This window comes from Athalia rosae, chromosome 4 (genome assembly GCF_917208135.1).
Source record: "Athalia rosae chromosome 4, iyAthRosa1.1, whole genome shotgun sequence".
Lineage (NCBI taxonomy): Eukaryota > Metazoa > Arthropoda > Insecta > Hymenoptera > Athaliidae > Athalia > Athalia rosae.
The window spans coordinates 969,069-987,047 of NC_064029.1; the positions used below are offsets into that span (position 1 = coordinate 969,069).

The following is a 17,979-nucleotide window of genomic DNA, read 5'->3' on the forward strand; positions in this document are numbered from 1 at the left end:
CGGAGCTTTTTCCGATACGATAAGCTCGTCAACAAATTAATTCCAGAGATCAGCCTTAATTTCCTACAGTCGAACTACGCGTTCTCGGTTACTATCGATTGCACGTGAACGTTCGCAGAAAAATAGATGAAAATGAAAAAGGGGGGGTATTGATAATCAATGAGAGGAAAAATTGGTTAAACTTACCGTCACGTTCACCGGCAATGAATATCTTGACGAGGCGGGGGGCGGGTAGATGCGGAGGGGGAGGTCCACCCTTTATCACCCCTGCTATCAGTTCCACTTCCAAATTCATTGTGCGTTCGTTTGAAACGGGGCAACCTTCAGGTCTGTTAGATAAGACCGGGTGGAAGTTTCGGCTGTAGTTTGTCTCCCTTTCGATATCCTCTTTTTTTGTGCTGTCCTTCTGTTTTCCAGTCGCAACGTCGGGCTGATTATTTCCCCCCGTTAGAATCTGTCTCCTTTTTATTCCGCTGTACAGTAGTTGACCAGTGGTTTCGTCGATTTTTTGAATTCTTATCACAGATAATTGCTTGTTCAGATTATTCCGAGGACTCAGCGGGATTTCTTTTCTCTCTTTTTTCGTCTATCTCTCTGTAGTAGCGTTCGATTTGGAGTTAAGCTATTTCTTTGTAATTCGTGATCAACAACTAGCAATATAATGTAATCCGGTGATTACGAGTACGCCTACTTGTATTCAACAATTTTTATATCATAGATTTTCATATTCAGAGCTAACGTATAATAGATGTAGATGTATAATATATGTATATATATTCTTTCTTTTATTTATATTTGTATTTATGTATAGAACAATTTACTTTTCAACCATATCGTATATCCGCTTTAATTATTTTATGAATAAATTTATATTCAACAAATCCGTTTACGTGTTCGATTCAATAAATTTGTATTACTCGATCGATCGATCTTTTTCTTTTTTGTTTATATAACCAGAGAAAAAGTTTCCAATAGTTTTCTCTACTTTTGTGCTCTTTTTTTTTTCTTTTCTTTTGTATTACAACTAGGATTGTCTTCGCTATGTATTGTATTATCTACAATTCTTACATCAAATTTTAATATTTAAATCGATGGTACTTGTTTTATCATTAAATATTTTACGTTGCTAATCAATAATTCATACTAACATTACGTGCTTATCATTTTTTATTCCTGATCAAGCATTTTTCGATTCCAGCTAATTTATTCCTGATTTTCTTCTTTTTTCTTTCTTCGTTCAAATATTAAGTCCACTATGATTTGAGGTTCTTTAATCTAATTGAAATATATTAGGTTCTTTATGGAATACTTTAAATACTGGTGACTAGAGTGTTTTCTTTCGACTGAGTTTCTTCGTTTTTTCTCTTAGCTTTTTCCGCGCTCGCTCTCTACATGAAACTTTTCTAATACTTTATTCTCTGCTCGGTAGCTCGTGTCAAGCTAACTTCGCGGTTCGCATCAAATATCTGCCAAGGCTGGCTGCCCCTCACTATGTGAGACCCATATTTGCGGCTCTACTTTGCCCTCCTGTAACAAACAGAAAAAAAAAAGAAACTTTCATTAACATGTGGGCGAACGGATATATTTTCTTTGGAATTTGGACACGAAATCTTGTCGATGTGTAACTCGAGGAATCCCGGTCGAAACTATACCCGCATCGATTATTTAACGAAGTACCCTCAAAATCTCTTCACGGGTTTGATTGTCGAGGCAAAACCTTTGAACATAATTTTCCATGGACTTTCATTAGTCAAGACCGTAATTTGAAAGCTGCGTACGGAAGCCCGACAACGAGTAGATATCAAACATGGTAGTAATTATAACCGAGGAGGAAAATGAATAAGCTGTATAAGTGCTCGCGGTACAAGGTATGCGCACGAAAGTGCCGCGATGCGAAAATAAGTAGAGAAAAAGAAGGGGAAAAAGAGCACTTGTAACCGGCTCCGCAACTTCTAATTCCGCATGACAATTTGAGAGGCTCGTGCGGTAAGTTTGATACACCATCTTCGAGTTGTCGGTTCGCTCATCGCAATCGATATACATTGCGGCGCCGGAGAATTTCCTCTGTAGAGAATTCTTATTACATTGAACTATTTTTCTTTATTTTCTCTTTTTTTTTACCGCAGAAACGTCACGAATGAAAGTTATTACCATTCCTATCGTGAGAAAAAAAAATAACGCAGAATCTCGATTGTTGTTTGTTGAAGCCCGAGGCGATCCGTTTCCACTGCAGCAGCAACTACGCGACGCGACGTATCTCGGAAATATTGTTCGGCTTGAAGACCGGAGAACAAGGAACGAGAGTCAAAATATTCAACTGAGGTATTAACGTGTGGTTTAGATTCTACAGTATCAGACGATGCGAGAATTTCAAACCGAGGCAAACCGTTCTCAGTCAGCCCATTTTCAGATTAAATTCGAACACCCCCATCCGGACTCCTTCTAGCTTCACTGCGTAAGGAAGAGTCCCTAGAGAATCGAAGACAGACGCTAATTCTCCAACAGCGTACGCCGGTTTATCCTTGCTTCTGACAGCGAACTCTTGGAATTTTTTTTTGTTCTTAGTTCTCCAACTTCTTCGTTTTCTTTTTTCTTTAGATTTCGCTAGTCAGACTCAGACGAGTACCGAAATACTTCGCAGTTGAATTGTTGTACATATTCAACCGAAAAGACCGAACGTCGTACGGTTATTCGTTAATTAGAACACGTAAAATTGATGAAATCAAATCCTTTTGAATATGCAACGGTGAAAGCAGATAATATTGGCATAATATTGGCCAATCATGTAAGCTATTAACCGAGCTGGTCGCAGTTGGACCACAAATGGTAATTAAAGTTCAAAACTGTTTGCGACAGTAGTTACTGCACGATGCGGTGATCCTGTTGGTCGGTCGGTCTCTGGGACTGTACGTAACTCGCGAAAGTACAACCCACCCGCAGTCAATAGGGTGCGGATGGACCACGCTGTACAGAAGTAATTCCTTCTATTCCCTGATGCCATCAAACTGACCGTGTTACAAGCTGTCGAGACCTAATTCGACGGCCCATTATTGTCCGTCCAATCGTGCGCGAGCATATAATGTGGCTTTCCACGCCAAGGTACGGGCCGCGTTTTTTTTTTTTCTGCGACGTCCACCGCTGATTTTGATGGTTAGCGGATATATCGAATTAATCATGCATGCGCGTTTGTTCGCCGAGCCAAATAGCTCTATGGCCCCCCGGTGACCTATCCGGTACAGGTCATGGAAATGCCCCGATATTCCTACTGACCCCCGTCCCGATCCTGCCTATTCTGATCCAGTAATTTGAATAATTAATGAACGCGATGTTAGCCATATTCTCGGGCTTCTTCGCAGGATCGATTTGACCACAACCGCGACAGAGGAGTTATATGATTATTATACGACTGGTGAAAATAAATATGCAAATGAGGTACGCGTCTAACTTGGTGAGAAAATGTGGGCAGTGTAATTAAAAATCCTTTCCTACCCTCAGTATCGTATCGAGGTCGTTTCCACCTGGAGCATCTGAAACAGAAATGCAAAACGATATTTAGAAAAACTTACTACCGTGTTTTAATTCCGTTGAATTAAAAACGCGGACAAAATAAAATGGAGATTATGAGGGTGCACTCCGTTCCACCTTGTTTCCCATGTTAATTGAGGATAATTTAATAATCGCAAAGATTTTCGTACGATTTCGATAAAGATCATCTGACTTTTCGGATGATTTGCAAAAACGCGCGACGAAAGAGATTCGCGACGATCGCGAAAATTGGCGCAAGGTACGACACATCGAAAATCCCATGCTGTTCATAAATAGATGCTGTGTACCCGGGGAGCGCGTGAAGCGTGAAAAATCGCACGGCGTGTAAGTCCTGATCGGACAGGGGAATAGCGAATTTTATCTATAAAGCTGCAGCCTTCCATTATCTCATACTCTCGGGTCGGCCGAAGCGGTATTCAATCGGAAGGCTGATCCTAACATTTATGGATTTTGCGCCGTAGACCACCGGTGGAATTTAATTAAGCTCCGTACACGCCTATAGCGCGCGCAAAACCTCTGGTAGGTCAGTAGGTATTATATACTTATACGCGAACAATACCGCGATCATTTTATCACAACCGTCTGGCAATGCCGACAAATTTCATCCCCTTTTTTTCCAAAACTGTCGTGACGATATAACACCTCGATTAACTACTCGCTTCCTCGGACTCAATTCCTTGGACTTTCAAAGGCACAAAAGCAGACGTAAATTATTTTGGGGCTCACGATGGACTCGCCACGACTACCGGGCGTGTAAATCGTATAAAAATCCGATTACAGGAGGGTGGAAAAATTGGTTTTTCGTGATTCCATTAGCTTTTGTGGACGTGCGACAGACCTAAGAACAAGTAGCAAACTTGAACGATAAAAGCGAATACATACACCCATGTACACATCTAACGTCAATCCGTCGAGTCCCTGCAATTCCGTAACTCGTAATTCCTGATTTCTCGGCAGCCGTTTTCATGGTACAGGAACAAATTGGCTTCTTTCCAGTGTTTGCTAACGGTCGTTTTGCCCCGAAGTAGAAAACAGTGTCGCGCAGTGGATGAAGTATGGGGATGTTTGTACATACGTGTCCTCGACGAGCGAATCCCATGCTCCGGTACTATCGGCACATTCTCCCTTGCCAATGTACTTTTCAAAATGACGAGAAAAAAAAAAAACCCCGAAGGACGACGGAACGTCGTCTCATGCTTGTACAGGGATTTTTCTTTTACAGGAAACGTGAGTTTACTTGGCAATTTTATCAAACTTGCCAACAAAAATGTTGACTTTCATTTCTGAACGAGTTTACGTATCGAATGAATTTTCCGTCAACTTTTCATGCCTTGGTTTTTTTTAGTTTGAATATTTTCACGTTATAACGGAGAAGTGAGACGTCGACGATACAATACGACAACGCGTTAAAGCGGAACGCTTCCATTAATCATTGTTCCGTCTAATTTCTTTTTTTTTTCTTACGATAACCTGCCGGAATATGCTGCAGAGTACAGAGATAAATTTGAAACAAACTCAAAAAACTGCGCACCAGTATCGTTATGACGAACTCTCAAAATTGAAATGAAAAATTTCCAAGTTCCGATAGTCGAATGAAAAATAAAAAACTTCTGACATGTGACGACCTCAATTTCTGTTTTTTTTTTTTTTTTCACTTCGGACCCGTGCTCCAAACTCTTCGCCACGTTAAACAAACCAAAGTCTCTAAGATAAGCAAACAAAAAGTAATCAAACCCAGCTGTTCGGTGCGTCAAGTTCAAATTTTTATGCGCCCGTACACCCTTCCATAGCTAATACAAACTTGCAGAAAAGTGCTTCACGTTGCGTCTTACGATGACAGATCGCGATTCGTATTCCCTTCTTTTTTTTTTTTATTCCTTTTTCATCTCGTCACCTCCGGTCTTCGGTATAAACAAATCAAACTGACTAATCGAAAAATTAGAGGAGAAGCGGTCTTAATTTTTGTGGGAATTTGAAGAAGACGCACATTTTACGGGTTACATAATCATAACTGTTTGCGTCATTAAAGCTGAAAAACTGGAAGGACGGCGGTGAGAAAGAAACACAAGTTTCGGTGGAAGTGAATCGACTTGAGACGGTGAAAAAAAAAACTGTTGAAAAAAAAAAAATCAGCTGAGAATTGCGTCAATGGCGATAAAAGAATAGTCGTAGTTGGGTATACCTATAGCGAAGCTCTTACTGGTTAATGTCGCGTACTTTAGCGTTGATAGCTGAGAGCGTCATGCCCTCGTTAATGGAAACTATAAGCTCAGCTTTGAGGTTCGTCTGAATGCGCTAAGCTTCTCAAGAATTAAGATCAGACCGACGAACGGAATGAGCAAACGAGTTCGAGCAAATTGCTGTTTTCCATGGAAATATATCGTAAGCCGAATTTTTGAAATCCAACTGTGAATTGGGGCGATTTACATTTTTCGCGGTCTACACCCTTCTTGTTTTCCAGCCCTCGATGTTAATTAGAACCTTCCACTTGCCCGAGAATATTTTCGGTCTAAATACCCACTTGGTCTTATCGATTTCGTACGCACTTAAACTATACGGGTGTAAAGTGGAAGGTCGCTGGGAATATGGGTAGGGACGGTATACCTACGGCACAACGTACGGCTCGTGATCCACATGCGGAATGTCCGGGTCTTTCGACTGTACCCATATATCTGGGAATAACGTTGAAGATACCGATCACGAGAGTGTTTTAGACTCTGCGGAGTATTACGATAAGCCTATAGGGTTACTATATTAATTATCGGGGTATAACACAGATATTTGTATTATCTCGCCCCTCGTATCTCGTTTCCAGAATTATGTACGAAACTAGAGGCATTTTTCTCCGTCTCATTCATTCCACGGAGATATTAAAAAAAAATAAAAAAATCGAAAAAAACGTGCGAGTTCGAAAAATCGTAGTACCTGCAGTAACGGCGTGAAATCTCCGTCATTAGCTTTTGATTTATTCAGCAGCTCCGAGCCGAAGAATCAAGTTATTTGCATGCGACTTCAGATAACAGGATACGATATACGTATTATTCAATTATAGAAAAATCGATGGCACGGGGCGAAAACACACCTATAGATATCTCACGCGTGCTGTAACTGTATAGCCGGAGGTTTATACCATAGAATATTACGTTGCATGCGCGTCTGAAAAAAGAGGTAATACATTTTTATACCTATTTATAGCGAGACGGTACACGTACGTTGCACGATATAGATAGGGGCATTCCAGGTCAGTTCAAATAAGCATTTTCAATTTCACCAGTCTTTTTAGCTGGAGATCGGGCGTATCCGATAAAATTTCACTTTCGATTTTTTCTTCACCTGTCATTGCCAAATTTCTGATTTTTCCTCTCGTTTCAATTTCTGTACAGTTGTACAACGATTCCAGCTGATCAAATTTTCATTCGCGCTGAAACTTCGAGGTGTAATTAACGCCTGGTACGAAACGTTGAATAAATATACCTCTATGGTTTAATATACTCGTTATTCACCTAGTCCTCGTTTAATATTCTTGGTACGGGACTTGTAATGAATATGACTAGATAATTTATCGACACTCGTACAATGGAAGTACATCGATGCGTGAGAGAATTCAGTACCCGTAATTTAGTATTCTACAGAAAAAAAAAAAATTTTCAAATATTAACGACGGTGTCGCAGGTGGTCCACAGAACGTAAAAGATACAGAATTCATGCGAGCTACGTCCGCAGGTCGGTGATGATGTAATACGTAGGTAGATAATAAACAAGCGTATGCACCGAGTTATCACGGAAAAAATTCTCGAGGTGAAGTGCTCCCGGTGGAAGGTACGGAGGATACCGTTCCGTAACTATACAGCTATATCCAGAGAAGAAACAATGTGGGGCATTGTTTTTACAGAGGTTCAAATATTGTTCGTACTTCCAAGAGGAAAATTCCTCGTCAAAGTGGTCGACCGTCTCTTAAAAATTTTCACTTAAACCGCTCCAGATTCCAGAGTGGAGAAAAAAAATTAATGAAAAATCTTGTTCGGAGAATAATGATTCGCAAGAAGATTGGATCATATCGACAACGATTTGTCGCTGTATCGAAACGAATAAACCAGAAAAAGAAACCAAGGAATAGAAATCCTGACGCGCCAAAGACTTCGGGAGTTATGACGGTTCGAAGTTCCGAGCAGCCACAGAAATGCTTGGCTGCCTACTCGCTGGCAATTTACAATTAGCGCACCGCAACTTGTGCAACTTCGAACGTTCGTGATTTCTGACTCTTTGAAAGTAGGGGAAATCAGATTTAATTTTTTCGAAAGGAGCTATCATTATAATTTCTTGAAAAGTGCACGAGTTGGCCTTGAACGGATTTACCATTCGTCGACCATCCCACTTCGAAACGAGAGATATCTCTTTGAACGCCAGGGTTGCAGTTTTCGAAAATACTTACAAGCCTCGTGGTGCTCATTTATTTTTAATTGCTCCGAATGGCGAAACGGAGAGCACTGAAACGGTGCTTGCAGAGAAATAACACCACTCCCCCGATTGGTTTGCTCTCGGTATGTGCGGAACGTGTACGCGTTGATCAAAGAACGTCCGTCCGTCCGGTCGTACATTTTCCGTAATTTCGAGAGTAATTTCTACCCCTTTTTTGTGTTCCCGGTATAATTGCGACTCCCCGTGCGCGCGCCCCGTACGTTGCTCGGAGTTTCGGTCATCGCGAAAATTTAATTTTTACATTCAATCGGCCCGCCACCGATGTGTGAGCGAAAAGCGGATGAGAGGATTTCGCCCCGTGTCTACGAGGACTGGAAATCTCAAACGCCCCGCGAAGCGGAATCCTCGGTAACATCTACAACCCCCGTACAGGTCGTATTCCACCTTCTCGCCGCGTAGGCTTGTATTGCCTACGTATATAGGTATACGCAATAATACCTAAGGCTTCAGAAACTCCTCCTCTGTACCAAAAGCTGGCGCACGTTTGCGAATCGTAGTACGCCGCACAATTCGCTCCCATTATATTACAAGTGCGCGGTGGTTTCTCAGCGCCTATATAATACTTCACCCCGTTATATCTACGGGACGTATACCTTGACCGTGGCTTATTCAACCCTACCCAATTCAACCCAGTTTAACCCAACGGAACCCGGGGGCCCAACCCAAAGCAAGCAAGCAAGGCGAGCGGGCAAGCCGCTGCTCCCGCAATATCAGGACGATTAAATGCTAGGCGAGCTTGGAAACGCGCGGCAGCGGGTGAGAATTCTATTCGAATCGTAACACCGCTACCACCCTCCCTCCGCTACGACGCACTCGAAAGTGCAAAGGGCAAAGAACAAACGAATATTGTATTACGTAAGATGGCCGCCTCGCGACCAGCGAAATAAATGAAAGAACACGTTGTATTTGTTGTACGGCGAAAGGGAGGGTAATAAAGTAGAATTATTAGAGGTGATGCTTCTTCGAAAAAACGAGAAGAAAAGAAATTTTCTTTCTCGGTTATTCCCTTTCCTTTTTTTTTTCTTACGCTTTTTTACTCTTCACTTCGTATCAACCGTAAATATGAGATATGAGAGAAATAAATCAAGTTTCTTATAAAGAAATATGTGACGACCCCCTTTCCATACCCGGACACGCGTGCATTGCGCTGTGTAAATTTGAATGACGAATCTTCGGGAGGTATCAGATTTTTTTGAGCTATTACATCCACGCGGATGTATCACTTTTTCGGTTCAAAATACCCGTGACTCCTATTTTATTCATTAAGTATTTTTTTCTCGTTCGGAAAGTTCTCTCTCTCTCTTTTCTATCGTTCGTTTACACTCAATTCTTCACGCGGTGGCTTTATATTGTTCCAATGTAAACGAGTAAAGTTTTGAGCTCGATATAAATTTTCATCATACACGTTTTCGTTTCCTTCTCATTTTATTTTTTCGCTTCCAATTTCAAGTGTAAATTCTACGTAACTCGATGTAGTAGAATGCGTGGTTTAACTTTCGCTTGATATCCTCACGTCGTGTGATACTCAAACTCTGTAAACTGTAATAAATTCATAATGAAAAAATCTGAATAATGGAGCATTAGACGATTTAATACTCACGTCAGTATAATAACTCGATTTACGTACGGCATTATTAACCGCTTCCATCAAGTTATTAATTAATTAGGAATCTGTGCAATTTCTTTTTCCAACGAAAGCGACCGCAACTCTCGACGTTCCGTTATTTTTATTTAGTGTTTTTTCATTTTTCCAACCGGAAGGACGTGACGAACTCGGCAATGAAATTATCGCTCGCTAAATCAGGTCTATCGCGGGCCTGATACCCGGGCGATTCTCAGAGACAGATTCTCGATATATCGCAAGACATTTTATAGACGAAACCCGATATGTCTATTATGAGCGATAATACGGCAACCATTACGATCGTCTCGGTGCTATCGCAAAATAAGTGCGCGATCCTCGGAGACACACTTTGCTCACCGCGGGCCAATATCCTTCAATTTCCGGGCAGCCTTTTGTTTCCTCCATTCCCCTGTGGTGGTGAACGCCCCTTAACAACGGTGGGACGATGAGATACGAGGCTAAAGCTTCTCCAGGGAATCCCTTTTTTTCGTATCTTCGCACTCCCGGGCGATAGTTTTGAGTGTCGTTGGTATACACTCTGCCTAGACTGGCACATTCTTGTTTCTTTAGAATGTGGTGGAAGACCGCAACCCTCCACCACTTTTTTTCCTTTTTCTTCTTCTTCTTCTTCTTCTTCTTCTTCTTCTTGTTCCTTTATCTCTTTTTCTCCGTGGCAGCGCTATCTTCTTATAGATCTTGGAGTCCCCGGGGATTCGATTAAGTCGGAGGCTCGCGGCGCCTACTCCTTTCCACGGTCGTTTGTTTGGCTAAATTATTTTTCGAAAAGTAATTCGAAAAATGAGCTGATTTTGAGCTGCGATAACGCGGTAACGTTGTCGAGTACACGGACATGTACGTTGCGTGGCGTCGTATGAGGGCAATTCCAATTCAATAAGAACTATTAGGACGTAATTCACGAAGAAGTAATGGGACGGAAAAAATGGAAATTAAATTTCATCAAAACTCGATCAATTCTCATGTTTTTTCAATCCCGTTCATCGATCGTCGCGGTAACCCGCCGCCGGAGAGATGTGGGTTTTTTTTATGAAAAAAAACCGCGTCAAGTTAAAATACTGTTCAATCTCCCCCTACAACAGCCACCGGCGTCTAGAATCGCGACACGATTTACACGTTCGCATAGCTCCCCGTGCTTCGTGACAGGAATAAGTTCTCCTTTTTGTTCCATGCGATAACGAACCCAAAGAACCGCAGCCGTTCCTGCGGCGCGTCGAGATCGAAAACGAGAGAAAGAGAGATTGATTTTCAGCGGGGAAATTTAATTTCCAAGTCTCGAATTCAATCGATCCATAATACCGAGATGGAATACGGAAAATCGCTAGCGATACAAATTAAGGCCAACCGTGAGAATTGATCGGATATAGTTGAATAAGCGATACGCAAGATGTCCCGAGAAAACTGTGCGAAACGCGAATCGAGCCGGGAACTCTGCGCGGTGGGTATTTTCGCAGGTTAACAAAGTGGCCTCGTTATCCCACGCGCCTCTTGTCGTCCTTTCGTGTCCATCTTCATTATACCGATCTACGTGTATATAGTAATACAATCTCTACTTACTAATTTCGACATAGTACAAGATTATCATTAGGGAGAAGATTATCGCGCTGAGAAATTAGTACTTCCTAACAAAATTCGATTCTATTTTCGGACTCATTCCTTCATTTATCTTCACCTCACCGCAATTGATCCGTCGACTCATACGACAGAATCTGAATCGAAAATCAAGTTCTCTCTATCGATCGTTACTTAATTGTTTCAATGATTTTATGTTACTTTTCCCAACGAAATTATACGAGATATGTCGCATAATCAATGGCTACCCATATCGTTTTATGTATTTTTTTTCGTCTCTGGTTATACATGGACGCTTGTTTTTTTTTTTTTTTTGCTCCGTGAAAACTAATTAACGCGACCGTGTATACGAGGGTTTTACCCGCGATAGAATTCCGCTGGTAGAGCGAACGCTTCGTTCTCAGCGTAGAGAAAGTCGAATTATAACGAAACGGAAAGGACCTCTTATCTATATGGAGTACCGTCACTTTCATTTCTCCGCTCCGCGCGTTGCTCGCAAACAAACATTTGTGTTCACCCTTTTTTCATCTCGTATATCTCCGTTTTCGCCAGTCAGCGCGATAAAAAGAACGTCTGACGATGTACGAGTAATTAGAAAAACGAAAAGAAAAAAGAACGAAGGTGAATTTATAGAAATAAATCAGTTGGTCACCTATTTTCACGTTGTTTTTTCGAGGGTGCGGAATCAAGTGCGATCGAATTTCGATCGCGTCCGTCGAAAAATAGTTGCAGCGGTCCGAGTAAACGCTGTTGATAAAATGACAGGATATACGCGATGTAGGCTGTGATAAATGATCGCGGCGATCGTAAAATTTAAACCAACGCCGATACGTGTGGTGATATAATACCTCTACGATTATACATATGCGGGGCATTCCATGCCAATTCGAGCTGCGTTTCACCCTCGCCCCCTCCTCGACTCGGGTCTGCGATTTTTTGCGCATCGATTCCAGAGAATTTTGATACGGGAAAAAATGAAATGCATCCGAGAGTCTGAGAGTGCATTCTTTGCAAAGAATGCACTTTCTCGGTTATCGGAGCGGGTGAAATTTTTATAAAACGCCCCATTGTATTCGTTCGTATCGTATTTCCACCGCTTTTAATCCGATGACTCACAGCTGTGATTGGTGGTGTTATCGAGATGGACGATGTATCGCAGGGGAAAAATTGCTGAAATTTGAGGATTTCGTTGCACAGATAAACTTCCCTCGAATACCGATGGGTTACAATAAATAAAATCTCGTCAAAATTAAACATGTTTCTCCTATCCACATATACACGACCGACGAGACGTTACATAACGTGCGATACATCGTGCGATTAAAAAAGGTGAATTATTTCGGTTACGACGAGATGGTCGCGTCCTTTTCGCCCTTTGGTTCCCTTTCACGGTTCGCTATGATACAACGTTTTTGATTTATGACCAAGGTAAAGGTACGAAGTATAGCCAGTCGATTTCCAGAATTTTATAGGCTTCTTGGTTTCGTATTTGATGTGTATAATAAATGATTCTTTTTACGGTCCGTATAAAAATCCTCGCATATTATCTGCGCAGCTTTTCGTCGGTTGCACGGATTCGCTCGTAGACAAGTACAAAGTTTCGCACACATACATACAGCATTCTCCGTCGTACTTTTGAATTTTTTAGCGCTGTCGACATAGAACCCCGCTGTTCAACATCGGTAAAGTATTTTATTTGTGCAGCTTCTCGCCACGACGTCGACGTCATCCCTTCCTCTCTTCCCTCCCTTCGTGGAGCACCGAGTATACGGTGACATAGGAGGATAAGTTGGCGTAGTCTGCACGTGGGTCCCGGTTAAAGTATCTCGGAGAAAAATTTACATCACGGAATTCCCCTTGCGCTTTAGTTTTCAACATTACCAAAAAGTTTTCCGCGAAAAAGTATCCTCTTTCTTCCCCCGAGATGGACGGTTCCTCTTTTTCTATTTTTTTTTTTCTTGTCTGTTCCTCTCTCTTTTCATACCAATATCTACGTGTACGTGAAATCGTATTCAACGCTTGAGCGCCTCCGGCGATCATTTTGCTCTGCGAGTGCGAGGAAATTTTGGAAATTTTTTTGAAATTTGTTAAGTATCCGAAATCGCTTTATTTTTATTTCTCGCGATGCACCTGTAAATCCGTCCGGTTAAGCCATTTTTTCCCCGCCGTGTTTAAAAATATAAGTTTCACACGGAGTCGCGTCGCTTTCAATTAATTCCGCACCCATATAGATTGCACCGGATAAAAAATATAAGCTGGGAATGTCATCGCCATTTTAATCAGCTAAAACATTCTCAGTTTAATATAACGGCGGCTCAAAGTTCACGGAATTTCTTAATCACTATTACATGTGTATACGTACAGCAGGTATGCAGATGTACCACCGAAAATAATAGTTGGCATTGCGGCTAAAAAGATGGAGAGTTTCGAGAGAAAGAAGAAGAAGAATTATTTCATCGAGTTTGTAGGTAGTGATACACGTAAAAACTTAACAGTTGTGATGAATATCCATATTACGAACGCTGAATAATGAATTTTCGTTCAGAGCGGATTTAGTATGATAAATTACATCGACAGGGAGAAATTTTAAACTGTGCAAAAAATAATTTTTAATATATATTAAAATACGCGAGGTGAATTTAATTCATCCGACCTATTTAATCACGATCAATGAAATCTCGTTAGTTAATTACCTCGCGTACGCTTGAACCGTTAAATTTGATTTATTTAACATTGAGAGTGAGCGATCGAGGCTACTTATTCACCTATTTCCTCCGCAGATGGCGAAAATTATTGCAAATTGATCGAAATTTGGAGCACCAGATGTGCCAACGCGAAAATCTGTCCAATCCATCAGTGGTCGGCTGTGCGATTAAAAAAAAATGAAAAAATAAAAAATAAAGTCCTCTATGATTGAGAGGAATTATTTCCTAGTCGGAGCGAAAAAATTCATTTACGGGAGAAAAAAAACGGAATCGAAAACGGTTTGAAATTTCGACCGAGGCGCAAGGGTGCATTTTCTTTGTTTGATGAAATGGATGAGAAGAAAAATGAAAAAAAAAAAAATTGGCTCGTGATTAAAAACCGCGAATGGTGTTAATCATCGGTATTAATTCCCCCCTGACAGCTCAACTTTGCAAAATTGAAAATCGCCTCGCGTGCCGACAGGTCTTATGCAGTGCGTGTTTCCTTCGTGTTTATATAGTTATGTGGTTATAGATATAGATATCTATCGTATACATAGGTACATATATCCATATACAGTTACATAAACGTCGCGAGCGATGGCATAGCGTGACATTCTTCCGCGGATTATCGATCCCGATAGTTCGCGTGTATAATAATATTATGGAAGCTTTTATTTTAATATTCATCACTCGATTTATGCTTGATTAATAATATCCGCTCTGATCGAAGAAAAATTTTGGGTCATCTCGGGATTAGAGAAATTCTAACCACTGAAACCTGATGAATATACATAGAATTGCGTATCGAGCAAATATGCTAAACAGTCGGTGGAAAAATTAAGGATCAAATTACTCATGCGGCAAAAAAAAAAAGCACAAGAATATCGAATCAATTTTCGTTAATTAAATTTTAAAAATATGCTTTGTGCATACCAGATATTGCGTCGAAGTCATGTAGCGAAGAATGATTGAAATAAAATGAAACAAATGTTGATTAAATTTTTCCTCCCACTTTGGAGCCAATTTTTAAATTACACATTCATATCGTACGCTCGATAAAAAGATGAACGATCAAAATTTTAGCGGGGCTCACACTGCGATGATTGGAGAAGTGAATTTGAAAATTATTTATTATTTTTTAGGTACAACCTCCGCAATTTTATTCGCTTTTGAAATGACGTAGGTACGTCTACCAACGTATAACGTAACGGTGGTACCATCTGAACTTTTTCATTGCCTCAAAATACGAATGAAGAAAAAAAGAAAACATTACTCATCGTTGAATTCTTCGGATTACAGTTCAGTACCTTTTTTCATACCGGAAAGCTAATTTATTCTGCTTTTCGCCGACAGGAATATCATCCGTTTCTCAAGTTTTAGTAGTATGCATAGAAAACAGCTTTCAAAGTTTATTCCTTTTTTTCTTCGAAAAAAAGAGGGAGAAAGAAGAGAGATAGTACCCAATAATAAATTCGTAATCGATCATTTCTTCGCCTTATGCCAGATCATTCGATCGAGTGAACAGTTGTCAAATTTCTGTTTCATATCGATACGTAATAATTCTCGTCTACATATTTCAATTCGATTTTTCGCATTGAGTATGAAAAACTTTTTCAGCAGTATAATTGAGCGACTTTAAAAGGCTTTCACGATAACGCAGTTCCAGATGTGAGAACCCGATTCGAATGAAATCGAGGGTGGGATTTTTTTAATCTAATAATTATATATAGATATACCTATCTTCAACCCTTTATCCTACCACTTTTTAATCAATACTTCTCCTGCCCCCGGCAGCAGCGGTACCTGAGATCGTATTTCTGTAAAAGAAATTGAATAGAATACGCATGTATACGCCTCATTGGCAGACGAAGATAATTTTCTAACGATAATCTTCAAGTCGAATAAAAAGACCAAAAAAGCAGATCGAAGATTAATTTATCTGATCACCCTCGCGTGCCGATAATTCTTATAATGTATATGTAGATTTTCTACGTAATCAGAAGTGAGTCGTATTTTTCGGGAACAGAGCCCATTATATGCGGGACAAAAAAATATGATGATAATAAAAATAATGATCACAAACAGGTATACCACCGGCTCTGGGCACAAAGAAAGAAATTCATCCTCCTGCACCGGAGCGAAAGTAATTATTCGGATGTAACGAGGTTGTGACGTTATAATTTTGAAAATTCTTTTCGAGTTGTCCGCGATGGGACGGTGATATAAAATGTGAAAATGGAACTAGACGTCGAAATTATAGAAAGGAATTTAAAAAAAATTCACTTGCGCGGTAACTGACAATCAGAGTTGTTAAAATATCGAAAGAGTTATTTCGAGAGATCTAAATTTAATCTTAACCAGGTAGGCAGTATAACTCACTGCATTATTATTATCTCATTGAAAATCTCCAGGGAGATTTGAACGGATAAAGGATTCAGCTAGACGAAGATTTGATGAGAGAGAATCTCCGATCAGACGATCGGATTGTGCTAAGATGTGCAGAAAAAGTAGTGATAAAATTAAAAAAAAGAAAAAGAAAAAGAAAGTATATTAATAGCCGCTGATGTCATGAAAATTCTTATGCTGCCAGATTTCATTAATCTGACGTATATTTTGAAAACTATCGGGAGAACTTCCGGACTTCTAATTTATTTCACCTAATTCCTATTGAAGATTGAATTTTTGCGCGCACAGACTCTGAATTATTTACGATATTCTCAATGCGTGTGTGGTTATTTTCTCTGCTCTTTTCTATTCGCAAAAAAATACCACGCTCATCGAATTCGATCGAGCAAAGTCAGGTAAAATATTACGAGAACAGAAATGCACGTATTCGAACCGTTTGAACAATCCAGGAGATTGATATACGTAACGGATAATAATATACACGTAATTGAATCGAGTATAGAAAATATGTGGGTTGTACGAAGGTCGTTTTTCAAGGTCGTGCAAGCCGGTGGTTTATATTGCGTAATAACCGGGCTATTACGCTCGCTCCCAATCGAATATTTAAGCGACAAAACCAGCAACGAATTTTCCTCCCCGCGCAATTTTCGAGTTACTCAAATTAAATTTCCACGATACACGTGTACGCGAATACGAGGCGGAAATTTCTCTGTTCGTACATATATTATGAAGGTTGAATCGCACTCGGAATAAAAGTTATTCGGAATTTCTTCCTGATTCAAGTGAATGAAAATATACAATACCGCGGCGCGAGGTAATATTAAATCAACGATACATTCGCCGCGCAATCCACACTGATTCGTATTGAATATTTTAGATATTTCTAGAAAATAACCAGAGGGTATGCGAAAGTCATCTTCTAGAGTGGTATCTCCCCCGTGTCTCCCTTGCCGCAACCATCCCGCACGATTTTTTGGTATTTCATCTACGACGCGAAGCGGCCTCCGCAAAGGTAGGCTCCGCAGCGCAATCATACGATGCAACTTTGGAGAGAAATCGATCGAAATCATCGATCGATAGTTTCAATTACCACGGCTCATACCTCAACACACCATTGAATACCGAAAAAATGATGAAAACCCCGAATGAATCCTCGTTTTTTCTTCTCTTTTCGCGTGTCGAACTTTTTTTAACGAAGTTAGATCTGACTATGAAAAGGACGAGTAATAATTTTTTAATTATTACCATCAGAAAATGTTCAGATAGTCGCCAATTACGAACGCTATTTTTTCCGACGAGTTTCAGTTGGTGTATTTTTACAGTTTTCAAAGCTTTTTTTTTTTTCAAATAGATCATAATTAAAAGTTGATAATCAAAACCTCGGGGCTTTCGAAATCATATTTCTATGCAGTAATATGTACGAACCTACAGAAAATATTTTTCCATTTTAAAAAAATACGTTCATATATTATACGTAACGTTTCAACTGCATTCATTGGCAAGTTTTTCAGGTGCTCGTGACGTGTGTACTTACACGTACGTATGTTTCATTTACGCTGCTGATTTTTCTTTTCTTTCGTTTTTCCGAAATGCTAGGACTTCAGCAACCGCTTGCATGTCATACGTTAATCGGGATATGGGCGAACCAAC

The 17,979-nt window shown here is 40.3% G+C and overlaps 1 protein-coding gene across 11 annotated transcripts in view; it reads right to left on the reverse strand.

The window, feature by feature from the left end:
• LOC105687551 (protein qui-1) overlaps window positions 1–17,979 on the reverse strand; it is a 74,663-nt gene that overhangs the window by 9,918 nt on the left and 46,766 nt on the right. For 9 of the 11 annotated variants that reach the window (XM_048654603.1, XM_012403296.3, XM_048654602.1 and 6 more), the window contains 2 exons: window positions 3,490–3,527; window positions 187–1,527 (listed from right to left, as the gene is read on the reverse strand). In XM_048654603.1, coding sequence (XP_048510560.1) covers window positions 187–295 — 109 coding nt within the window. In that variant the 5' untranslated portion in view covers window positions 296–1,527; window positions 3,490–3,527. Of the gene's footprint in view, window positions 1–186; window positions 1,528–3,489; window positions 3,528–4,428; window positions 6,405–17,979 lie in introns of those variants that run through there. The other 2 variants (XM_048654599.1, XM_048654601.1) reach the window with 2 other exon arrangements.